Raw genomic sequence first — 26153 nt, 5'->3', positions numbered from 1 at the left:
CAGCTTCTACCTACTCATGTTATCACATGTTTTAAGGGCTTTTCAGGTTTTTTTTTGTCCACACTGGTCCACAAATATTAGGGCTGGGCAATATGGTATAAGATTTTATCACAATATACTAGATCTGCAACTAACGATTATTTTCATAATTGATTAATCTGTCGATTATTTTAAAAATCTGGAAAATATGATTCAGTTTTAATGATTTCTTCGTTATCTGGGACAAAGAAACGAAGAAAATATTCACATTTAAGAAGCTGAAACAATCAGAAATCTTGTTTTAATCATGAAAAAAGCTTCAAACCGATTGATTATCAGAATAGCTGAAGATTAATTTAGAAATCGATTAATAATCGATTCATTGAGTAAATGTTTCAGCTCTACAATAAATTTATATAATTTGATATATATTTGAGATATGTATGATCTATATACTGTATATCACAATAGATATCAAATCAATGTCTGTAAGTTCAATATATATATATATAAATTGTATTGTATTTCACACATTTATTCAATAAAACATAAGTTTATTAATGCAACAGTGTTTAAAAACCAAGAAAAAATATGAGGATATCCAAAATCTAAGAGTATCGATATATTGGCCAGCCCTGATAGGAACTTACTACTTACTACTACTACTACTACTAAGTTGTGTTTTGTGTCAGGCTGGTGCTGCACCATGGACATTGTTACCATCCGGAGAACTGTCCGTGTGCCTGGCTGGGCCTTGAATACCTGCCTGGAGAAACTGTGGAAACACCGTGTTACACATGGTAAACAGCTTAACCATACTCCCCTGGAATGTAATATCGACAAATGACTAATACGTGCTAAAATAATACTTGAATGTACTTATTTCACTGTATGAGCCTGTTTTATTTTTGCTTCACTCCTCAGCGTGTGTCAGCGTGGCTACTTCAACTGCAGCTACTCTCCATGTCCAGCTGTGTGTTCTGTCTACAGCGACAGACACTACCACACCTTTGACGGCCTGGAGTATGACTACCACTCTGACTGTCAGGTCTACCTCCTCAAAGTGAGTGGACAATTCTTTCTAGTTATTATTCTGCCTCTGTTTGGTCTTCATTATCAGAGATGATGTATAACAGTGTTTGTGTGCTGTGCCCTTCATCTGTCAAACAATACCGTCAGTTTGTGTGTATGCAGCGGGTCAAGAAGCATTTTTTCTGTTCAGGTGGTTTTTTTATTTGTTTTCTTTGTGTTTTTAGTCATATTTCTGTCTTGACATAAAACGAATCACTTCCTTTGTGCCGGGCAGTATCGTGTCGCCAGGCTACACAGGATCTAAATACTTGTAGTGTGGACCTGATTAACTTAGTAACTGTTGTGTGAACTGATTGGACAATGGTTTAAATGCATTTGTTTGTATTCAAAAGTTACAGACTACAGCTTTATGTGACAGACTGCGTCATTGAATGTGTGTGTGTGTGTATTTAAAGGCACAGGAGGATGCTCTTATTCTGTGGCCATGACATGGATCTGAGAAAGGAAATTCGATTGTGTTTGGGTTTTTTGTTTATTTAATTGGATCAGATTGAGGTGTGTAGGTGTGTGTGTTGGTGGGTTAGCACCATGGCAATGCTAGCAGACACCGTGCAAAGCTTTAGCAACACAAAGAGACCAGTGTTCACTTCAAACCCCAGGGCTCCGGCGCTCCCAGGGATATAGAATTAGAATTAGCAGAACAGACATTGCAATTCAGACCAAAACGGCTGCTGGCCACTGAGCAGACCTAAAAAACAACCAGGTCAGGTCAGAGCCGTGTCCTGAAGTTGCATCCTCTTCTTGATCACCGCTCATGTATCTACAGTTATTTACAGTGTTTCCTTAACAAGTGGAATCAGATTTCAAGGTTGAATCTGCCATGTGCTGCAGTATTTTAGGTCCAGCAGCTCCTGTTAGTGGGTACAGAGGTGTTTTGCTGCCATGCCAGGGAAACAAACATGAATCACCTTCACATACAGTATGAAAGTGAAACATCACGTTATTATGACATACAACTTTCACAGCGTCTGCTCCTTTTGCTTTATGTTTTAGGTTTAGCTGCTTAAACAATATCCAAAAGTCCACAACTCCTTTTTTGTTGTCATATTTATTTTCAAACCTCTGTTACGTCAGTTTTTTTGTCTTGACAATCAAAAGAAAAAGAGTTTTCTTACCCCCTGACTATGAGCTGATGCATTGTAACGAAACACATTGTTACATTCAACTCAAAGTTGACTAAGTGGTCAAACATCACTCTCTGCTCATCACATATACAGTATATACTGTGTATATGCTGGCTGATACCACCTGACCTGCAGTTAGCTCGATCTCAATCAGCTGACTATAAAACACAATGTAACAACAATACATTACATGTCATTTAGCAGACGCTTTTATCCAAAGTGACTTACAATGGAATTGAGTACAATCAGCGAGGGGTGGAATCGAACTTGCGACCATTGCGACCATGATGTTTTTCGCATATAGGGTACCGGTCTTAACCACTGAGCCACTCCATACAGTGACGGTGCTGCCTTAAATTCTGCTGCCTTTCTTCTGTACACTACATTTGTTCTCTGTTGTTGTTTTTAATTGCTTTACAAATAAAGTTGGATTGGATTGGCTCCGAAAGTGTGTGTGGATTTGAGGAAATGGCTAAATTACAGTTTACAAGGTTGTACTTCACGCTGGTACTGTATATCCATGTGCCACAGTGATGCCAGGTCATTTTACAAAGGTTAAGTGGCAGTTCACATTTGGAGTATACAGTATATCAAAGTTATTATATTCACATTATAATTATATCATTTATAGTTTTCTTTTTATAACGTAGGGTTGTACGTTATAAATGTTCTCTCTCATCAGACTACAGGAGAAACTGAAATGTCCATCATTGCCCAAAACAAGGACTGCTACGAGAGCGGCATTGTGTGCATGAAATTACTCATTATTCATGTGGGACTTACCAAAATCTACTTCACTGACAACTCTGGCAACCCAGTACGTTCTACACCCACACACAAGCATTAAATTACATATTTTCTCATGTGTTTATTTTTCTCTGTTAAATATATAATAATAATTTTTTTACTCTTCCTCAGAGCCCCTCCACTGTTGTTGGTCGTGGGTCAGAGTTTGAGTTGTGGAAAGCCGGCTATTATACTGTGGTGCAGTTCTCCAGTCAGGACCTGACTGTCCTCTGGGACCGCAAGACGACTGTCCACATCAGAACTGGACCTCAGTGGAAGGTCTGGACCAGCAGGAGCACATTTTTAATCTGAGACAGATTGCATCTAACAGCAGGATTTAGGGTGATTTAGGATTTAGAGTGTGCTTCTCTCCCTCAGGGCCTTCTCAGTGGGCTGTGTGGAAACTTTGACAGTGTGACAGTGAACGATATGACCACATCTGGCCACATGGAAGTCAATAACGCCCAGACCTTTGGAGATAGCTGGGCTCTGGGACAGGTAGGACTATATATTAGTAATATTATTAGGGCAATATATTAATATTATATCTATTATTGTTACATGAGGCAATATATATGGTCTTATATTTTGGATATTGTCATATCGACTATATGACTTTTCCTGGAATAAATGTGTGAAATATCATAATATTTATTATCTTGGTAATGCTTCAAATTTTCCCTTTTGGGATTGCCACAGTTGATCATCAGCCTCCATCTTGCCCTATGCCCTGTGTCCTCTTTATTCTTTATATTGATGTATATACATTGTAGATAAAAAAAACAACCATGGAATTGACAAAATTCTATGGAAAAAAAAATTTTTTTTGTGCTTTTCTAATCTTGATTACCACTCAAAGCTGCTTTACACTACAGTTTTTGCCATTCACCCATTCACACCCATTCACTCACACATTCAAACAATGCATCTATGTGCAGAACATTTTCTATCACTCATCTTTTATATTCATTCACACACTGCCGGCACCGCTGTCTTGAGCATATTTACAATCATTTTCAGAGAGTATTTACAGTGTATTGTCTTCTCTCCTTTGAGAAGCACAAACATCTCATGAGTCCAGAGAAACAACCTGTGTTCAGCTTTATATCCACATATTGTACCTCATATATCAGGATGTAGCCTAAAATATCATCTATAAGCCATACAGAAATATTGGTTTGATTTATATCATGATACTGTATATCAATATTTTATGATACAAAAAGATTTTTCCCATATTTTTTCTAGGTATGACTCAGCTCAGTTTCTCTACCCCACTGATATCACCCCTCAGTCTCTCACTCCCCTCTTGTTCTCTGCTGCTTTAATTGATGTGGTATTTACAAGTAATCAGACACTTGATCGTGATTCTGTGTGTGTGTGTGTGTGCTGGGTGTGTGTATTTTAGTGTGAAAGTGAAAGTGTTGTTGAGCGACCATGTGAAGGAGACCTGGGCAGGCAGCCGTATGCCAAGAGGGAGTGTGCGCTCCTCTACAGCGACGTCTTTGCACCATGTCACAATGTGGTAAGTGACAGTAAACTGACACACACACACACACACACACACACACAAACTCACTCACACACACACACACTGACGCCTGTAGTGAGTGAGTGAATGCAGCTGTAGAAAGGTTATCTTCCTGGAAAGGTTAGAGGTTATGGGAAGTCTTACCTGATCCCACTGTGCAGTGTTCCTCAGAGATAACACCAAATACCAAATGCCACACCAGATGCGAGGCTACACACACCTGCAGACACACATCCCTGTCTTTTAGTACAGTAAGGTACTCCTCAACTTGGCCAGCAGAGGGAGCTATGTATACACAGTATGCACAGAAAGTGTTAGTAGGCCTTAAACCACCATAAAGACTGAAGCTTGATAACAAAAGAGCAAGAATTAATTAAACTTACATACTGTTGTGTACTTTGAATATCAGTTGAAAGTTGAAACTCTTAGAATTTGTGTTGCTTCAGCCAAGAAGGTGGTGTTTTTGGCTACATTTGTCCGTCTGCAAGTGACTTTTGTAAGAAAGTAAAGTAGTAAAAGTTCTTAAATATGCATCCATCCATTATCTATGGATGGATTATCCGCTTTATCCTCCACATGAGGGTCGCCGGGGGAGCTGTGCCAATCTCAGCTGACATAGGGGGGGATAGGCGGGGTTCACCCAGGACAGTTTGCCAGTCCATCACAGGGACACATATAGAGACAAACAACCACTTAGGGTGACCAGTATACCTAATCCCCATATTGCATGTTTTTGGACTGTGGGAAGAAGCCGGAGAAAACCCACGCACACACGGGGAGAACATGTGACTTCGATGCAGAAACCAGGGCTCAAACCCAGGTCTTCTTTCTGCAAAGGCAAGAGTGCTAACCACTACACCAGCTGTGTGGCCCATAATCTGACCAAATAATTCTTAATATATGACCTTAAACATGAGTTACATCAGACTGTAGCATTGCTGCTACAATGCACAATGTGACATCATGAATTGAATAGAAAAATACATTTTAACTTAGCATTTTGTGGTCTGCCCATGGCTAGGTGGAAGGGAATTGGGTTGCGGATCAAACCCCCCTCAGATCAAGGGCTGGGGTATTGCTCATTGGACAAATCCAGTGGACTCCTAGTCCTGGTCCCAGGCCCAGATAAATGGGAGGGTTGCATCAGGTAGGACACTCAGTGTAAAAAAAATAAAAATAGAGGGAGAAGCTGAAAAGAGACCATCATGAACATTGACCAATAAATATTTTTGTGAGCAGCAGATCTCTAAAAGTGAATTTTTGTTTGGATGACATTTGTTGGGGAATATATATTTGGGGATGGATTTCAGATATGGATCAGGATTCAGATTTTTCGTTTTGTTTTGTTTTAAATAATTGTTAAACTTGCAAGATAGAAACATGTGTTGTGGGAAACAGTCTCAATGTCAGCATCCATCCTCCCCCGATGAAAAACAAACTCACTAAACATGATGATAGTTTGCATATTTCTACCTCGTTCATTAATGAATGCCATGGCTTTTTTTACATTAACCTTTCATGGGAAGTGTTTCCAAGTCTTATATGTTTATATATGTATTTATACACTATCTATTATGACATTAAATATTGTTATAGTACATATTAGCAGGCGGCAGATATGTGTTTTTCTACTGATGCCAACAATAATAAACAATAATGTTTACATAACTGAAGATTAAATACATGGAACGCGGCCTAAAATGAGAGACCTAAAAATGGTCAAAATTAGCAACTAAGCAGCCTTCATCACGTTTAAGAGAGCTTACATATATAAGTCATGATTAGATGCTTAATTATAAGTCATTTATTGTAAAAATAACCAATAAAAACAATTAATCAGTAACTCTAGTACAGAGAATATGTCTAAAATGGAAAAAAACAAAAAAAAACTCTTCAGTTTTTTCCTTGCAGGATTTTGTTTATTTGCTTGGATGTATAAAAGATGGTTTCACACAAACGAGTAAATCCAGAATGCTTTAAAGCTTCATTCTCTGAGGTCAATTATAGATTAAAGCTTAGATCTGAAGACTAGCAAGAGATGTTGCTTTTCTTACTTTCAGACGGTGAATCCCACATTCGCTCTCGATCTTCTGAGTGCTTTTCAAAACAGAGGCAGTGGTGGAGAAGACATCAAAGTTCTTGTGAAATTACTGTAACCTCTGCTCCATCCAAATAGTTTAGTTTAGTTTATTGTCATAAACAGTAAAAGTAATGAAATGAAATGCAATAAAGTACAAGTAAAAATTCAATAAATAATAGATTTAACATAAATCTATTATTATTATTAGTTAGTTAGTTATTACAAATGTTATCGATTGTCATTGAAATCAAACATTAGAAATAAGGGGCTGTATTTTACAGCTGGCACAAACTGGTGCAAAACACAGCCCAAGTGTCGTTGCTGGTTTCCAGCCGGTGCAGTTGTCATTTTCACACGTTTCACACAAGCAAATGCACTTTTCCTATCTTCAACCATCTCTCTGATTACACACTTGTAAGCTAAAGACTCACACTTAGTTTCATACATTCATATGTCTGTTGCTCCTGGACTCTCTGGGAAAGAGGATGATGAGATAGAAGGAAAATATTCACTGTCTAGTTTGTCTTCACTTAAACTGATGGTGAGTAGTTTGCCACCGTTGATCCTGGCAGACAGAGAGGACACTGGGCATCTTGGTCTTGAGCACTATCCCAAGGATTGGTGTCACCGTATGTGTCAATCTGTGATAAAGTGTCTCTGTTCTCCTCATTACGGAGCTGTCTTTAACAAAGTCTTCCAACTTTACTCATCACTCCAGAGATTTCATCACTGATCCCAAAGCCCCAACGCTCATCATTAGCCCATGTGTGTGTTGTTCTTAAAATGAGATGTGGTCAGACACAATGTTGGTGCATTGCTATCTTGAGGCAGCAGAAAGCCACTGCGCCACTGACCAAAAACACCTGGTCATGCTTTAGACGCTCCATGGAGATGCGCTTTCACCTCCTCCTACTGCTCCTCTTCCTCATCACTTAAATGCATTTTAAATGTTGGTGCATTACTTTATCCTGTGCAGTCTAATGGTGTTGTTGATGGGACAGAGGTAGGACAGTAGACGGTAGAGGCAGAGGTTCCACCAGCCATGGACCACGTAGTTATTAGTGTGTGTGTGGGGGGGGTTGGTGCTGTCTGCCAGGACTGCAGCCCCCTCCTGTGCATAAAAGTGCACAGCAAAACAGGTGCATCTTTCATCCTCAACAGTGAGGTCACATGATTCATATTTGTGAGTGGAATTCTGTCTCTTCCTCCTCTCCATGAGTAAATTGCTGCACTGGTGATTCAGTGTCTCACACATTAGTGCCGACACTATCATCTCAGCTGTAAAACAACAATAATGAGATGCTCCTGTCTCATCAACATCAACATCTGGTGCTTTTTCTTAACTCCTTTTGCACATTTCTTTAAATGTCCTTAAATCTTTCTTATTAAGCACTGATTTTCAGCTCTTTTATTTTTACTCTGCAGAGAATCGTCCACATCTCCAGTTTCCTGCATTCGCCATTTAAATAACTTTGTGCCAGGCATATGTGCATCTGGCTTTTAAAGGGAATGACAAGTGAATCTCTGATTGCCTTGGTTGGTGTTATAACCAAAACACACTAAATAGAACCCCTTTGCACCTTGCGCCTCACTGTGGCGAGATGATGTGTGACGCACTTAAGACCATTTAGGACCCAAGGTTTGAACTGGCTTGACTATTTCACAGATTTCATTAGAACAGCAGAGATGTTTCTCTTGTTTTACATGTCCTTCAGTAGCCTCTGTCAAAGGTCCAGATCATCTTGCCTTTCGACAGACCTATGCGTCGCTGATGTATTTTTGTTTATCTGTCACTCAACTTCATCTGATCTCCTAGGCACCAGAGGTTGACCCACATTCTTTTGTCCTGGTGTCTCATCACTTCTTCCCTGTCTGAATTATTGAGATCGGCTCACCCTCTCATCACGACCTCCCCCAGGTTCCCCCAGTGAGATCTGGCCCCGTTCACTTCATTATTATGTGTGTGTGTGCGTGTTGTGTCTCCCCTACAGGTGGATGTGGCCTGGTTCTACAGGAACTGCCTGACAGACACTTGCAACTGTAACCGTGGGGGAGACTGTGAGTGCCTTTGTACGTCTATCGCTGCGTATGCACACAAATGCTGTCAACAGGGAGTCACAGTACACTGGCGATCTCCCTCTGTCTGTCGTGAGTATGCAAATACACACACACACACACTCCTCGAGTCTGTGCTGATTAGGAGTGAGACCCCTCCTTATCTCTTTGACCCACTTCTTCATTGCATCAGTGTGCCATCACTTATATGTTGTTGTGATTATCTTCAAGGGATTGAAATGCTTTATAACTTCTGCTCTCTTTCAGCCTATGATTGTGAATACTATAATCAAGGTATGTATAAGTTCTTCTTCACCTCCGTCTTGTCCTATTCCTCATATCCTCTTGTACTCCTTCACAACATCCATGAACCTTCCCTGGGGTTTACTTTAATTTCCCCCTGCCCAGCAGCTCCATCTTCAGCATCTTCTGTCCAATATAATCACTATCCTTCCTTTGCAAATGGCCGAGTCTTCTCAACTTTGACTTTAATAAATTGTCATGGTTCGGTTTGATTCGGTTTGGAACAGTACAGTTTGGAATGGTAAAGCTCTGGCTCAGGTTTGCGTTTCGACTGAGAACAGCACCTTTACTAAATAGGCGGGGTCTGGGGATTCATGGATGGGTGCGATGACAATGAATGCAACACAACAGACATCCAGCAGCTCTTTTTTCTCTGTTTGGTTTGTGGCTGTTTGTCTCAATAACACATCAAGCTTGTATGAAAATACACCAAGGGTGTTGATGAGAAACGAGTAAGGGAGTGATGTCTTTCTGTTGCCCAATCAGCTGACTGCTGTGGGTGGAGCCAGGCCAGTCTAGCTCCCCCTTGACCTTACTGTACCATTTTACTCTGGTACCCCCTGTTTTGGTACTATTGGACTGTTCCACTTGATGGAAACACGGCTTTGCTTTATCTCCATAATGGTTCAACCAGTGCTCTCCCTCGATATTCACTTCTAAATCTGTCCATCCTGGTTCACTCCCAACAAAGATTGCAGCATCTCCAGCTCCTCCTCCTTCCACTGTCTCTGAGCCATACATCATAGCAGGTCTCACTACCGTCTTGTAGACCTTCCCTTTCACATTTGCTGCTGTCCTTCTGTCACACATCAGCCCTGACACTGGTCTCCACCCAATCCTTACCTGCACTCTCTTGTGCACTGTCCATTGCTTTGGATGGTTGACCTCAGGTATTTAAATTCATTCACTTTCTCTACGTCTACTTCTTGCATCTTCACCGTACCACCTGTCTCACTGACATTTACACACAGGTATGTTTATCTGAAGGTTGATCTTTAAAGTTTTTGTTTCTAAGCAACAGACTCTCTGTTTTCCTGCAAACTCATTTCCTCTCTTGCTCTCACAGAACTCGGCGAAGGCCCGTTCTCCCTGGTGAGTGGCGCTGATAAGGACACCATGTTTGGAGTAAATCACTCCAGCAGCTCAGTCTTTCCTCTGGTGATAGAGAGACCGGGGCAGTTGCCTGCTCCAGGCCTCTTGTTCAACTTCATGATCACGGCAGGTCTACAGAAGGATAGAACATCACGTGAGCGTCAACATTTTTCACAATTTCCTGGTCCAGTGTTTGATGAGTGGTGTGATGAGATCGTAGATTGAGCAGAGTTATGCCGTTAACCTTGGCCTCTGCATTGCAGATAGGATGTGAACTATTCACTCTCTTTATGTGGGCGGGGTCAATTTTTCCTTAATCACATCATAAGCTTTAACTTCTAACTTCTCTGGAAAGGCACATTGTTCATGCTGTTGTAGAAACATGACGGTCTCCATCAAGCAAGTACATATACAGTGAATTGAATATTCTAAACCTATGAAAACCAAACAATACTTATTTCTAGCAATTATATACTTGTCTAATTATTTTAAATTATTAGCAAATTGCAAATGACCTATTTCAATGTCAGATTATTTACAACAATGCCTTGTTTTTATTAGATTTGTTCAATTTTATCATTCATTTAAAGACAGAAAAGCCTTTAAGATAAATGTTTTATTTTTGGTTGTATGCCATTTAAAAACATGTTTTCAGCCCTAATAGGTAAAGACTCTCATAAATATTACGTACTGATCCTTTAATACCATCTTAGTTTTTGGGGTAGATGAACCCATGTTTGTGTGTTTTCCAAGGTGTCCCTGTGGTGTCACTGGAGTCTGCAGAGAGACCAAACTACTTCCTCGCCGTGTCTAGACACAGTCGTCTTCAGCTGGAGCAGTGGAGTCGCGGGGTAGATTTCAGTAGCAGGGCAACATTTATCCATCACCACGGGCTGTTTCTGCCAGGCCGCACATCATTTGAGCTCGTCGGTCAACCAGGAATATTTCTGACCCTGACACGCACCTCTGCAAGATCCCAGAGATACGACACCTCAGAGGGATTCAGGACGAGCAGCAGCTTCACGCTGGAGGGTCAGAATCACACATACACACATTCATATATACACATAGTGACCATTAACTCATCAGGTGTATATTCTCATCATCTCTGGCAGAGAGCAGTTTTGTGATACCTTATCGGATGATGTGTGAGTGGCGTTACCAAGCCTGTGCGAGCCCCTGTGTCCACACGTGCAGTGACCCAGATGCAACACGCTGTCACTTCCTGCCTCCGTGAGAGACTTGTCTCATGAAATAAACACCGTCTCACAGTGACTGTGCTATAACCGTTTGCTTTTTTTTATGTTGCAGGGTGGAAGGCTGCTTCCCACGTTGTCCCAAGAACATGGTCCTCGATGAAATCACAAGAAGATGTGTGTACACCGAGGACTGTGAGTACAATCTGTTATTTGTTTTTCCTTTATTTAACAGTAGTAGTTGTACTCTAATACAATGCATAGATTTTTAAAATAATTTGTTTTAACATGAATTGTGTCCTTTAGGTGTGTCCTTGCCTCCGACTCCAACACCGTTTCCATTTGTGACCCGGTCCAACAGAACTACAACACCTTCAACTCCGGCTACAACCACCACTACTACTACTACTACTTCAACTACTACTACTTCAACTACTACTACAATGCCAACAACTACCACCACCACCACCACAGCTCCCACTACAACCACAACAACCACCACCACAGCATCAACAACCTCCTCCACGACTGTCAGGCCCACAACAACGACAGCCACCACGACCACACCCACTGCTGCCACGACAACCACTGAACAAGTCACCACTCCACCAACACCATCTCCTCCCACATCTCCTCCTCCTCCCACCACGCTTACACCAACACCTCCACCAGAGACAACCACTCTCACCACAGCTGAAATGACCTCCACCCAAACGTCGGGGGTCACACAGCCAGCACCCAGCACTGCACCCCCTGAGGCCACTTCTCCTCCACCCTCCACCACCTCACCCTTAACTCCGACCTCCACTACCGTTACCACACCATCAACACCAGAGCCTCCCCTAACCTCCACCTCACCTCCTGTAACCTCACCTACCACAGCGGTCACAACAGCCTCCACCTCCACCATTTCTCTGCCTGAAACCACCACCACTCCACAGCCTACACCAACAGAGACAACCACCACCACAGAGACAACCACCACCCCAACAGCTGCAACCACCACAGTCGCACCTCCTACGACCGCCAAGCCGACTACTGAGCGGGCGACCATGAGTCCCAGCATCTCCACCACAACAGAAGAAACATCAACCACGACTCCATTTGTCTTCCCCACGACTCCGTGCACAGTAAGCATAACCACACAAACACAGAGAAAATCTTCCTGTGCGTGACCTTAAAACTGCGGTGGATATGCTAGGTTTGCTAACAGCTAACTAACACCATTGTCTTCTACGTGATAAAGACCCGCTCTACTCTTAAAAATAAATTAGGTTCCACTTACAGATTCATATTTGCTTCAAAATCCAAAATTATTTTGGTATTGTCGCCTTACAGTATAAAAGAGGTGTCAAGCTTGTGGCTCCTGGGCCACATGCGGCCACTAATTCCTACTCTCTGGACATTTAATATATAATCATCATCTGTATCTACAGTCATGTGCTAATGCTTGGATCTATAGACTGTCATCTGAAGGACATGCTTTGTAGAACAAACGGTGTGTAACTGTGTCAACAGCCTCCGTACTCCTACCGCATCGACGAGTGTGCAGAGCTGATATGTTTCAACGGAGATCTGCTGCTTCACAACGCTTCGCTCCACTGTCGCTACAACACCAGCCAGCCTCAGTGCAGTCTGCTGGGCCTTCCCATCCTCATCAACACTGACCCCTGCTGTCCTCTGTGGCAGTGTCCTTGTAGGTTTGCCTGTCTTATGTTGGAAATCTGAAGTTCCTTCTTGTCCAGTCATAAGAGTGGACCAGTCGTGTGAGTCCATTGTCTTTGATTTCACTGATATTTCCACCAGGTCGCTGCACTGTGATGTCAGACCTGCGTGTGATAACATTTGACGGCAACAACGTAGCCTTGTATGATAACGGCTCCTACATCCTGGTTAATCTGCCCAGAGAGACTATTATTGGCACTGTGGAGAAATGTCCAACCAGCCAGGTAACAGATGAAGAATAAAATATGAACTGCTTTATAAGACATTGAAAAAATTTAAAATAATGAAATATTCTGTTGTCTTTGTAGAGTGTGAACTCCATCAGGCGAACTGTGAGTAGAATCTGTTTGTATCAGCATCAAAGTTGCTCAATAATATCTGCATTTACACTGGTGACATTTCAAGGTGGTTTAAACAAAAGTTTAAAAATGTGAGTTCGCTCAAACTTGATGATGAACATTGTTTCAACACAGAGGGTTGAGTTGTTTTGTGTTCTTGTTGAGATAGATTAACTGGCAGTTTTAAGTCATCTTAACTCACGTTGACTATTGTTTATAGAGCCTTTCTTATCTGAACTCACTGCAAGTTGCAGAGGGTAAGACTAAATCAACAGTGTTTTTCTCTATTTATCAGTCATCTGTGGATTATTTGGTAGAACAATAATTGTCATATTAAGTGCTGTTTAATAGGATTAATTATTTTACATAGCGTATAATCTGGGTACCATATTTTACAGTGTATACATCACATTCTCTGATTTTACTCTGCAACAGAGTCCGACCGGTGGAACATCTGGTCTCTGTTTTAAGAAGCTGAACATCACCACTTCCTCCCACAGAGTTATTATCAACCGACTGGATCGAAAGGTAACCCTCTTTAATTTAAAAATAAAAACTTGATATCCCATTTTTTTGCACATCTGTATGTCTCTGTCTATGTGTCTCCAGGTGACAGTGAACTACAGACCCGTCCGCCTCCCATTCTCTCGTCATTCCCTCTATGTGGAAGACACAGGCAGCATGTACCTCATTCACACACCTGGTGGAATCAACATCCAGTGGTATCACAGCACTGGTATCATGGTGCTGCAGTACAATACTCTCCATAATGCATCTGTGCCCACTCGAGGTCTGTGTGGTGAGTCCACACACACACACACACACACACACACACTTTTGTGCAGTTATTCTTGCTGCACTGGTTCTCATGCATTTGGACAACCTAAACAAAACCTTACTCCTGACCTTAATCAGAAACAGAATACTTTATTGATCCCTGAGAGGAAATTATTGTGTTATGGCTGCTACTATTCAAAGAGAAATATGTAAGAATAATAAAAAAAAATGAACAAGAGTAAACATAAATCTAAGTAAACATAAACATATGCACTCTGATGTAAAATGTCAATATGTACAATATATACAGTATTGAAAGGATGAGATGGGTGTAATTTGTAGTAGTAGTTATTATACATAAGTTGATTACTGCACAGATAATTTAAGAAATTGCACAGATCCCAACACGTATGTCAAACATTAAGGGAGGGAGGAGTTGTGGAGTCCGATGGCCACAGGTAACCATAACCCGTTAGTGTCTGTCCTTAACTTTTAACCTATCTACAACCCACATGTCAATCCTACCTCTAACAGAGACTCCAAGAATGAACAGAGACTGTGGGCTGCCTCATAGAACCAGACCTTGTTCCCTTTAGGACTACTGGTCTTGAAAAATGTAGTGTTTGTACCAGAAAATGTCCTCAAGTGGTAACAAACAGCGAGAGAGAGACACAGACATACACACAATCTCCAGCTTTGACTGCATCAGCACCAGCCTCATTTACTTGCATGCCAGTTAAACAGCAGCATCAGTATGACGCGTCATTAGAGCCATTGGGTTTTTCGTTTGGCAGGTGAACACGCAGATCATCTCATTCAACATTTAAGTTGCTCACTGAACTCACATCCACATACCTCCACCTGTGTGTGTCTGTGTGACAGGCTGTTGTGATGGGAACCCAGAGGATGACTTGAAGCTGCCCAACGGCACAGTGGTCAGAGAGGTGGGAGACATGATGGTCTTCCTGCAGGCATGGAGAGTGCACACCACTGATGAAACAGAACACACCCGCAGGGTCGGAGACAACTGCACCACTGGAGATTGTTCCACCTGTCTGTCCATGCTGAGCCAGAAAGCCTTCAGCCCATGCCACAGCAAGGTAGCACCTGCACAGCGGCTGCACTAGACTTTTGAGCTGTCCATCATTTTGATGGACAGGGTTGTAAGAATTCCATCATAGTCTATTGTTATCTGTCATTTAACAGTGTTTCATTTTCAAAAACAACCTGACCACAATAACATTTACAGAACTTGAAGTTCTCAGGCACAGAATCATTCTTTACATGTCTGCCATAGCTAGAAAGTGGCTGTAAGGTTGTGGTATCGATATTAAAAGTACATAAATGGCTTGTTTCTTGGTTGCAGGTATCTCCCGAGCAGTTCTGTGACATCATGTGGGCGGGGGACCTGCACTACAAAGACCACCAGTGTGACTTCCTGGCAGCTTACGTGGCAGTCTGCTACACATATCAAGTCTGCATCAGCTGGAGACGACACAATTTCTGCCGTAAGGAGAGGCAGCGACGGGAGAACGACGCACATCATGCCGACTTACTCGGCCACGTTAGCTCATTTGCTCGCACGTTGCTATAATGTAACACTTCTCTCTTTGCAGCACTGCGATGTCCTCCAGGTAAAGAGTATCAGCCGTGTGTGAGCACCTGCACCAGCCGCACCTGTGTGAACAGAGACTACTACGAGGAGACCACGTGCTCCTTCATCCGAGAGGAGTGTGTGTGTCGCAGTGGAACCATCCTGCACCGCGCTGACTCTCCGTACTGTGTGACAGAAGACCGCTGCGGTGAGTGAAAGAGTAATTACATCAACCTTTGTGATGAAAAGTGCACTGTCAGAGAGAGCTTCATATCACTCCAAGGCTGCTTCAATTGTATCATGAGTGTAATTATTGGGCTCTGGTGTTTCTAGTGTGCACAGATAATGAGGATAACCCCCGGGCCCCGGGTGAGGTGTGGAACAGCTCAGCTCGTAGCTGTTGTCTGTACAAATGTATGGAGAACGGCTCAGTGGTGGCTGTAGAACCAGACTGTGACTCTGTCCCCGCTCCACTGTGTGAGAGGGAGGGAGAGTATGTACTGGATGTTCTAGAAGAAGGAGCCTGCTGCCCTAAAAAGATCTGTGGTGAGTCGGGGGTTATGACGCCGTGATGTTCCAGCGAGATTTGTGATAACGATGTGAAATTCAAATCCAAACATTTTGATATGTGGAGGATAAAGTGGCAGAAGGTGAGTGAGTGAGTGATATGGATTGTACGGAAAAGGATTAGCGCCACATTTGACCAAATTCTTAGATTCTTAGAGATTAGTCAGATTTCAGAGGAAAAAATTCCAGATTCTGAGATTAAAGTAAGAATTTTGAGAGAAAAAAGTCAGAATGATGAGAAAAAAGTCCAGGGTGTGACCCATGCCTTTCACCCCTGCGACCCCCATGAGGAGAATAAAGTGGTAGAAGATGTTTGGATGGTTGGATGGCTCAGAATTCTAAGATTAGGCTGCAATTAACGATTATTTATAGAATACAGAAAAAAGGATAGAATAGAAAATATTAAAAAAAAATTAAAATACAGTAGTTGAAGATTAATTTAGTAAGCGATCAATAATCGATGAATTGAGTAATTGTTTCAACCCTATTAGAGTCTGAATTCTTTTTTTACTTTTTTCTCAGAATTCTGACTTTAAACTCAGAAATCTAAAGAAGTGCAGTAAGTTAGAGGTAACACAATAAATCAAATGACCCTTTCAGAACGCTCAGTTTTCGTTCTGAAAGCAGATCGCCAGCGGCTGCTGTATGTGACTGTATCAGACTGAGTCTGTGCTCCGGTCATGGAGGACGTATTGAACAAATATTTTTAATTAGGACGTGTCAGAATGGTCAGTTATGAGCTCTTTTCTTAACAATGTGTGTGTTTGTACATCGGTGAAATACGTTCGCTGACTAAATAAGGTGACATTCACCCTGCAAAATAACCTTGGAGACATTATTTGAAGGTTAAAATTCTACACTGTGCTTCTTTAAAAGTTGGCAAACCGAACAGTTTGGTCCTGAAAGAAACTTCCAGAGATGATGGATTACTAATCACTCCTGTAGTTAACCTGCAGGCTTTCTCATTCCAGAGTTCATAAATCATTTTTCAGGGAACATAAGAGCCAGTAAATGATCTTTCCCTCAACCGTCTGTGTTTTTTGTCGCTTGACTACTCGTCAGAGTGCAACATGACCATCTGTGACAGTGAAGCTCCGTCCTGTGATAACGGAAACAGGCTCATCATCGGTTACAGCGCTCTGTCCTGCTGCCCAGAGTACCGATGTGGTACGAATCTACTTCCTTTTTTTTTAATAGATTTTATTTATAGTTTCAGGCAACTTTTTTATTGGTGTGAACTTTCCAATTCACTGCAACTCCTTTTGTTTAGAGTGTGACCCCATGGCGTGCCCTCCTGTCTCTGTGCCCAACTGCAGGGAAGATCAGTTCCTAGTGGAGGTCAGAGGACACAAGTCCTGCTGCTATTCGTACCTGTGTGGTAGGTTTAACTGTCGTGTATCTGTCTCTGATATTTTCATAGATCTTAACAAACAAAATGCATTTGGTCTTGTTGTTTTTTTGTGTGTTTCTGAGCAGTTTGTGAATCGTGCACTGAGCCCATTCCAACTTGCTCACATGGAGAAATTCTGGCTGTGGATCTGAACACCACCAACAGCTGCTGTCCACAGTACCACTGTGGTATGTCTCTATGTGTGTGTATGTGTGTGTAACTCTGAGGACCAAATAAACATACACACCATAGGGAGTGAGAACATTTTTGGCTAATGCCCATAAAAATTAAAACTGGGTTAAGGTGAGGTTAAAGTTAAGGTTTAGGCATTTAGTGATGGTTGAGGTCAGGTTAAGGGGCTACTGAATTATTTATGTTAATGAGGGTCCTAAGTAAGAAGGGTGAGTTTGTGTAATGTCCTCTGACTGTGTGTGTGTGTGTGTGTGTTTTCTTCTCTGCCTGAGTCTTCATCAGTCATGTGTATAGATTTTCCCATGTGTTGCAGTGTGTGATGTCAACCTGTGCCCAGCGTCGACTGTGAGCTGTGCACCTGGTCTCTCTTTGGTTCAAGCTGCTCTCCCTGGACAATGCTGTCCACAGCACCACTGTGGTACACACACACACACACACACACAGTATATCCCTGGTGTTACCTTATTCCTATGATGATGAATTGAATTGTCCCAGCAGTTGTTATCTGTGCTTTTTTTAACCTTCTCTCTGTAACTGTCAGAGTGCCAGTGTGACGATGGCTCTCCGCCCAACTGTCAGGTGGTAAGTAGGCAAAATGTTTTGTCGCTGTTACAAGTCGATCGATCCGGGTTCTTTATATAGCTGATGCTGACCTTGAGAAACCATCGGTTCACTGTGTTCACACGAGAACAGCGAATAGAAAACAGTGAAGCTCCTAAAGCCATAAAACCATGTGTTCTTCACATGAGCAGTGGTGGACACGGCATATGACAAGTTAACCAGTCTTCTAGTTTGCTCTGTGAGGCTCACCAGGAAGTAAGATATACTGAGTAGCCTCCAGGGGGCAACTCTGCTGGTTGTGAAAAGAAGTCGGTTTAAATTAAGGGGAAATAAGTCTCCTTCTCACTTGATTCTTAACATCAGTCAACATTTTCCTAAAGAGTTAATGGCCTTGGTCACTACTTTCAGCTCCTCTTCAAAAGAACAGGATGTGAATTTTGTAAATGACGTTCTCATTCAGGGCGTGCATATCACTGTATATGTATAAATGTATGTTTTGTTACAGGGAGAATTGCTTGTTGACGTTCCAGACAGCAGCAGCAGCACCTGTGGCTGTCCTCAGCATACATGTCGTATGTATAACCACACAACACAGTGGACACGCTGTTGATATTTCATCAGTGAATTAAATTCATTTGCACTTTTATATTAGTCAACCTGCATGTTTGTGTGTTTGTGTGAGTAGAGAAGGCAGAAGTGTGTCTTTTCCAAGGGGTAACAGTGTTGGGACCAGGCCAGTCTCTGGTTCAGTATTTTGAAGGAGACCTGTGTTACACCGTCCACTGCCTGCATCACAAAGACCCAGACTCTGGCTTCTACGCCATGGAAATCACTTCCATCAACTGCTCCCAAAAATGTGGACCTGTACGCCGCCAACACGCTGAACACACTTTCAAATAGATGCCTCCCACAGTCATCAGTATCCTTGTGCTTTGATTCCTGCCTTTGCTTCGTCTCTTCCAGCATCAGGTGTACGTGCCGTCCTCAGATCCCCAGGTGTGCTGCGGCTCCTGTAAAAATGTCTCCTGTACCTTTGCCAGTGAAAATGGAACAACAGAGCTTTTCACTGTAAGACCACATGCATCTGAATGTGCTCCTATGCATTCTTTTTTTCCTTATTTTTTTACGAAGTACTGATTGTGATTGTGTTTGCAGGCCGGGAGCTCCTGGGTGGAAAACTGCACACGTTACGACTGCATGGAAACAGTAGTGGGAGCAGTGATTCTGGCCTCTGGAGTGGTTTGCCCACCCTTCAATGACACAGAGTGTATTCAGGTCAGAACCTCTAAAATCTTTATACTGTATATCTAAGGGTCTGTCTTGATGTGTCTTGATGAATCCACTAAATATTTTATCGTATCACTGTTTTATCCACATGGAAACTGTGTTTTCGGAGAAACTGAAATGCTATTTGTAAAAAAAGGGAAAAATTCAAAACACCACCCTTGTGTTTCTGGTGATTATTTGGTCTGTTAGCGTTATCATAACTTATATTCTTTCCTTTGTTGCCCTGGTATTCTCCATTCTGTCTGTGTTTCTGTGAGTGTATACATTGTAATGTATACTTATTCTAATAAAGCTTTATTTATAAAAAGATATCAAGGCACTTTATGTGGTATAAGTTCAAGACCTCAGAATTATTACACAGAAACTCAACAGAAACATAAGGAGTGAACACTTGGCAACAGTGGAGAGAAAAAGCTCTGACAGAACCAGACTCGTCTGAGAGGAGGGAGACAAGGGGGAAGGGAAGGAGAGTTTGGTGAGAAGAAGAATGGAAAGGAGAGAAGAAGATCGAGGAAAGATAGAGACCAGGAGCATTTAAAAAACCAATAACATTAAAAAATGTGACCCTCAGAAAAGTACAAGCTGTAGATGAAGGGTGGATGAGGATAATATTAATGTTAGCAGTAATGATTAGCTATATCATGTATATTTGATTAGCTGTTTTAATTCTGATCTTGTCCTATTTGTTTTTTGTCATCTTGTGAAATATTAAGACAATATAAGATTGTTCTTCTTTCTGCTCCTTTTCATTCATGTTTTGGTATTTTCTTTTTGTGTTCATTTGTTTTAAGAAAGAATAATAATAATAGTAAAAATGTGATCTGTCAGTGGCTAATTGTTGTGTGATTGTCTTCCCACAGAATGGTGGTGTGGTCCAGAGCTATGTGGACGGCTGCTGCAGGACATGTGAGTGTCAGGCTTTTCTTGGTGCTGCTGGTGTGTGGCTTTGAGCTGACAATCAGAGGGGTGAGCGTCTTGTTGCCTGGCAGTGGATGGTGCTTTAATGGCTGAGTGGTTTTTGGGGGTGAGGTCTGTTGTAGAGGGTGCAGTATTATCACTTTATTACCCACAATCCCCGGCTTTCCCAGTTTGTACCGGCAACTTCTGCTTATATGCGTATCCATTAGCCAGCACAGCTCAGATAAGAGGAGTAAAAATATTAGATAAAAAATGAACATGAAATAGTCGTTACTAAGTTGTTTGTCATGTCTGCTTTAAGAATGATGAGACATTGCATGTGTCATGGATGATATGTGGATGAAAATTTCAATAAACTTGCTCTGGTGACGTTTTTTCTCTCTGTGGATTTGGCAGTGCAGCCTCTCCCGCTTGCCTGCTTTAGCAGTGACCTTGGCTTGCAGTCTGGCCAATCGTGGTGTGCCATGGTGAGCGTTTTGACCAATGGGGAGGCGAGAGGGTGCAGGGGGTCAGTCTTTACCCTGCTGCGCTACTCTTTAGAGTACATGAAATGAACTGTGCTTCCTGGCTGGCTGCCTGGAGTGACCCAGACAAGCAGTGGAATCCATGTGCTGGCCAGCTGCACTCATTTCATTGGCTGTGTTTGTGTGTTACAATAACTGTGTTGTCTGAACCAAACATAATGTTGTATGTGTGTGTGTGTGTGTGTGTGTGTGTGTGTGTGTGTGTGTGTGTGTGTGTGTGTGTGTGTGTGTGTGTGTGTGTGTTTTCTCTTGGTGTACTGGACGCCTGCAATCCTGATGATGCTCCCAGGTTCTGGAGTGGGTGTTTTACCATTTACCGTTAATCCTCTAACTCCCACTGGTAGTACTAACTGTGACACAGGTACCACCGTCTCGTACTGTTTCCACTTACACTGACTCCCCTGCTGCTCAGTGAGTCATTCACGTGCACTTTCAACGTCGGTTGAATTTGTCTATTTTTGTGTCTGTGTGTCTGTTTATTTATCGTCTTTTCTCTGTGGTTTTCCTTCACAACACAGTGTATACTGTACAGTTAGGTCCAGATATAGATTTGGACAACGGCACACATTTTGTCATTTTGCCTCACAATTCACCACCACAATGAATTGAAAATGAAACAACAAGACCCTCAGCCTCAACAAAAGAATTGCATTAACTGAATTATAAGCCTTTTTATACCTTATTGTTCATTATCGGGGCACCGTATCCTACTGTCCATACTGTCAAACCTGAGCATCACAGGAAAAGTACACTCCTGGTTCGAATCCTACCTCACTGGGCGATCATTCAATGTGTCCTGGCTCGGTCACAAACATGTTCTTCCCTCTGGTACGCTAGAGGCAGGCTTAACGCCACAATGACAGAGTAGCAACGTCTAGCAGCTTTTGTATACATTCAGAGCAGCTGTCTTTAGATTTTCATTTTCAATAACTTGCTCCGCAGAGCTACCCCAGGCAAAAGTCACCATTACTGGAGAGCCATCACTCCACTTGGAAAACCACAACAAGCATGTTTGTTGACAGATTTTCTGTCCCTCTGCACACGTTATCCAGATCATTGGTCTGAGTGGTTGTAGGTCCGTCCCATTTCGTACAGTGGCATTTTGATGGCGCTGGAGCCGTGAGATAGGGATTTCTATGTAAACACAATAAACAGATGTTTCGCCGACCAACAAGAGGAGATCACTGCATATGCAAGAATGTCGTTGATGTATTGTCAATGCTTAATGTTGTATCAGTGCTGAATTCTGCTGAAATGAAGCGTTGTGTTCCATCATCTGGCAAAAAGAAAGTATGGAACGACGACAGAGCCAGTGTGTGGCGCAAAAGGTGTCAGACACGTTGACTAAAGTGGACGTGTATCACTTGTGATGCCGTGACGGAGATACTGCACCACAAGGTTAGAGAACTACGGTGGCCCTTACAAATCAGACAGGATATCATTCTTTGTGGTTGGTGTAGTAAGCTTCTGTGTCAAAATGATAACACACTCTCTGACAGGTTTGTCCATTTAAGATGGCACACTATGGCTGCCTCTGTATAGCAAGGCCCTTAGACTACAAAACCAAAACAGGCTCTATTAAAGTGGTCATTAGGGTCCGATAGGATATCTATATCACAACCTTGAATTTTTACCAATAATATCAGTACAGTATGATTTGTTTATAACCTGTTTAGCTGTTAAAAACACATTTTTGTGTACCATCTCGCTATTACCAATAATTTCAGAAACATAATGTTTGCAGACAGTTGCAGTTCTCATTCACGTCCTAGTCACATAACAGTGGTGGTAACATTTCTCTTTACAGCATCTTGCCTGTGTTTAGTAGAGAATTTAAGCCATATTTAGGGTTTATAGATCTTATCAGAATGAACTTTTTTCTTTTCCCAATATCTAATCCAGGGATTTTAGACTGATAGTGACTACTGAGTCAGCTCCGGTAGTCACACAGCCTAGGCATTGCCCTCTGGCAGGAAACTACGCTATTCACCTCTATTAAATAATCTAGATAATTTCGGCAATATGTCACTCAACTGGTCTCCTCACCGACTGTTTTCATCAGAAAAGTGAAGGTGGCGGATAGGTGTTGTCAGAGACCGGAACATTTTACCAGATCCCCACGGATCCAGAGAGTCGTGGAGGTGAATCACTGCTATGAAATGTGTTCACAGAGAGCAGAAGAAGGCCACAGGCAATGGATTTTGTAGTTAACTCTCAGCAAATAATGGACTCCGACTAGATTTACCAAGTCTGCACAGCAGCGTTAGCAATTATTATATTCGTTACACTACAGTAATGTGACACTTGTTGTCACAAAGCCAGATTGTGTCCATTTGTTTTCTTCCAGGGTCTTAAAAACTTTCAGTGACTTAAATGAAGGGAAGTTAATAATGAAGTTGAAGATGTCAGGATATTGCAGGTCTGGAATAATGTGCTCTCTGGCTGTTTTCAAACTCATAAAAAGCACTGGGGGGGAAGGGGGGCCATTATAAAAAATTACTATATATATATATATTGTTCAGTCTCTATGGATTTAACGTGCGCAGTGAACTATGACAGGTTGAATCTAGTTCTGGTCCTGTTCATTTTTGTTGTATCTTAGGCTGCCAACATGGCGGTTCAGAGAAGGAGTCATGTGACGTCTGGACCTCTATTGGCTCATTAGCTGTTATAAACTTATCCAAACATACTTATAGTTAATATATTCAGTATTTAAATGTTAAAAACCAGACTTTTAATATATACACAGTATATGATCTGTGTTAAGGTAACTTGAAAGAGTAAATAAGCTTAAATCTAACACTCTGAAGCTGGCGATATCATCGTCTCTTTTCATTGCATTCCAGCCTCGTACTGAGTTTTTTTCAACAGGCGTTGATTGGTTTTCAGACAAGGTTAGGCTCAGGCCAACAGCCAATAGGTTAGGCATGTACCTCTGCTGTGAGGAATGTGCCCCCCATCACTCACCTGTCAATCAAAGCAAGATCCTACTGCTGGGCAACAAAAGGCCCTTTTCTAAAGACCTGATTCCCTTGTGTGTATGTTCAATGTCAATTTACAGTATGTAGTTTTTTTCTCATTATGTGTGCAACATGCTCGTCATATGTACAGGTAAAGAAGACGGTAAGACATGCAAGCGTGTGGCCATTCGGACTACCATCAGAAAAGATGACTGCAGGAGCAATACACCGGTAAATGCTCGCATAAGATGAGAAAATAAAACTAAACATCACATTCTAAAGGTGTCACTTCTCATGTTCCACCTCCTCTCTCCTCTCACAGGTCACAGTCTACTCTTGCGATGGGAAATGTCCGTCTGCCACCATATTCAACTTCAACATCAACAGTCACGCCAGGTTCTGCAAGTGCTGTCGCGAGAGTGCATTACAAACCCGGTCTGTCACACTCTACTGCTCTCGCAATGCCACAGTTGTGGAATACAACTTCCAGGAGCCTCTGGACTGTTCCTGCCAATGGCACTAAAAAATATAATCAATAAGAGCTTAAAAAACGAGAGGAATGTTTGAATCAAGGGATTTGAGGCATCAGGTTTTTAGTATTGATAAGAGAGTATGAAAATCAGCCATGTTTTATTTTGTATATCACTGTAGTAGGGGCTATATGTAAAATATGTACAACAGCGTTAAAATGTTTTTAGTATTTAAAATGCATATTGCAATCCCAATTCAAATGATCATAGAGCAGGGGTCTCAAGCTCAGGTGACCTGGGTGCCTGAGTGTCTGCTCAGTATGAGGCTGGTCAGGAGAAAAAAGGTCTTTGAAAAGAAGCAACTTTGTTCATTATGTTATCACAACACTGATATTTTAGATGACATTTCACAGAATTTCAAAAGTCTTTAATCTGTAAATAAAAAACATTACACAGACAAAACGTGATATTAAATGGCGGGCCACATGAAATTGATTGGGGGGGGGCTGCATGTGGCCCACAGGCCATGCATTTGAAACCTCTGTTGTACATGGACATGAACATGGACCTGCACTTGTGTCACACTGTGTTCATAACTGTCCCACCAACCTGTTTTATTTTCACATCAGCACATTGACATTGAGATGAGGGGAGAAGACAAGGCGACAATAACTGACTGTAAAACATTATATATGTTAAATATGCACTGATTATGTCTTACACATGATCGGTCCCTGTTTTTCTCACCTGTTCCTCTCGTCTTTCAGTCTATATTTTAACACATCTCAACAGTAGACTTGCTTTTCTGCTCCACTGCTCGAGATGTTTTTGAGAGGGGTGCTGAGGGTTTTTAAGTTTGAGCTGCAGCTCACTGTGATCGGGTACCTCGTGTGCAACCTGAGTTTGCAGCCTGCAAATGGAAATTGAACAAATTGGCTGCACCATTGTTATCACTGAAGCCAGTATTTCAATTTTCTTAATCTCATTTTATGAGTCATTTTATGAGATAGATTAATACATTTCTTACATATAGCCTCCTAAGAGAAAGTGAATATAAGTGATGTAAGTTTGAGAAAGATTGTTGTTGTTTTTTAGTAGTTTTGTCCATATTTCATTCTTTCTTTTCTTTGTGCCAACTCACACCGCTTTAGTACTTTTAGGTGATGTCCTACTTTGTCCTACTGCATATTAACAGTTGTTTTTTAATTATTATTTTTATATCCACTGTTGGGGTCAAGCACTGTATGTGGTTGGAAGTGAATTAGGAATAAATGTAGTCTTTGTACAAATGAAAGTGATACAAGTAGCCTCTAAACAATTAAAGAAGAGATTTAACAGTATCTTTGATGTTTTTTTGCAAGGCTGCTTTGTCCTCATGGCGTGTAATGAGTCAATTTTAGTTTGTCTTCACTTATTACTCTCAGCTGCTCATCCTTGTTCAGCATCTCGAGGTGCTGACACGTGTTTGTCTTCCACCTCTGGAGGGTTATTGCTGTGTGGGAGTCACAACTTCACAACAGAACCCCTCAGTGGACTCAGCTCTCTGTGTCCGTCTGTCCGTCCATCATGTCTCCCCTTCACATTCCTGTCATTCCACGCGGACCAGCGCTTC

The 26153-nt window shown here is 41.8% G+C and overlaps 1 protein-coding gene across 1 annotated transcript in view; it reads left to right on the top strand.

Moving 5' to 3' along the window:
- otogl (otogelin-like) overlaps positions 1–25881 on the top strand; it is a 39551-nt gene extending 13670 nt beyond the window's left edge. The window contains exons 24-57 of the mRNA XM_044035325.1: positions 672–779; positions 904–1042; positions 2878–3012; positions 3114–3260; positions 3360–3479; positions 4390–4506; positions 8584–8740; positions 8915–8941; positions 10017–10196; positions 10796–11074; positions 11158–11275; positions 11354–11433; positions 11545–12368; positions 12757–12934; positions 13045–13187; positions 13272–13295; positions 13737–13829; positions 13911–14100; positions 14961–15178; positions 15445–15586; positions 15695–15880; positions 16006–16218; positions 17302–17406; positions 17510–17617; positions 17716–17817; positions 18135–18239; positions 18363–18403; positions 18888–18954; positions 19068–19246; positions 19346–19450; positions 19538–19657; positions 20530–20575; positions 24223–24302; positions 24394–25881. Coding sequence (XP_043891260.1) covers positions 672–779; positions 904–1042; positions 2878–3012; positions 3114–3260; positions 3360–3479; positions 4390–4506; positions 8584–8740; positions 8915–8941; positions 10017–10196; positions 10796–11074; positions 11158–11275; positions 11354–11433; positions 11545–12368; positions 12757–12934; positions 13045–13187; positions 13272–13295; positions 13737–13829; positions 13911–14100; positions 14961–15178; positions 15445–15586; positions 15695–15880; positions 16006–16218; positions 17302–17406; positions 17510–17617; positions 17716–17817; positions 18135–18239; positions 18363–18403; positions 18888–18954; positions 19068–19246; positions 19346–19450; positions 19538–19657; positions 20530–20575; positions 24223–24302; positions 24394–24594 — 5077 coding nt within the window. The 3' untranslated portion in view covers positions 24595–25881. The remainder of the gene's footprint in view (positions 1–671; positions 780–903; positions 1043–2877; positions 3013–3113; positions 3261–3359; positions 3480–4389; positions 4507–8583; positions 8741–8914; positions 8942–10016; positions 10197–10795; positions 11075–11157; positions 11276–11353; positions 11434–11544; positions 12369–12756; positions 12935–13044; positions 13188–13271; positions 13296–13736; positions 13830–13910; positions 14101–14960; positions 15179–15444; positions 15587–15694; positions 15881–16005; positions 16219–17301; positions 17407–17509; positions 17618–17715; positions 17818–18134; positions 18240–18362; positions 18404–18887; positions 18955–19067; positions 19247–19345; positions 19451–19537; positions 19658–20529; positions 20576–24222; positions 24303–24393) is intronic.
- The last annotated feature ends 272 nt before the right edge of the window (positions 25882–26153 follow it).

This window comes from Solea senegalensis, linkage group LG10 (assembly GCF_019176455.1).
Source record: "Solea senegalensis isolate Sse05_10M linkage group LG10, IFAPA_SoseM_1, whole genome shotgun sequence".
NCBI lineage: Eukaryota > Metazoa > Chordata > Actinopteri > Pleuronectiformes > Soleidae > Solea > Solea senegalensis.
The sequence above is the reverse complement of the archived record's forward strand: the minus strand, read 5'-3'. Positions and strand labels throughout refer to the sequence as shown.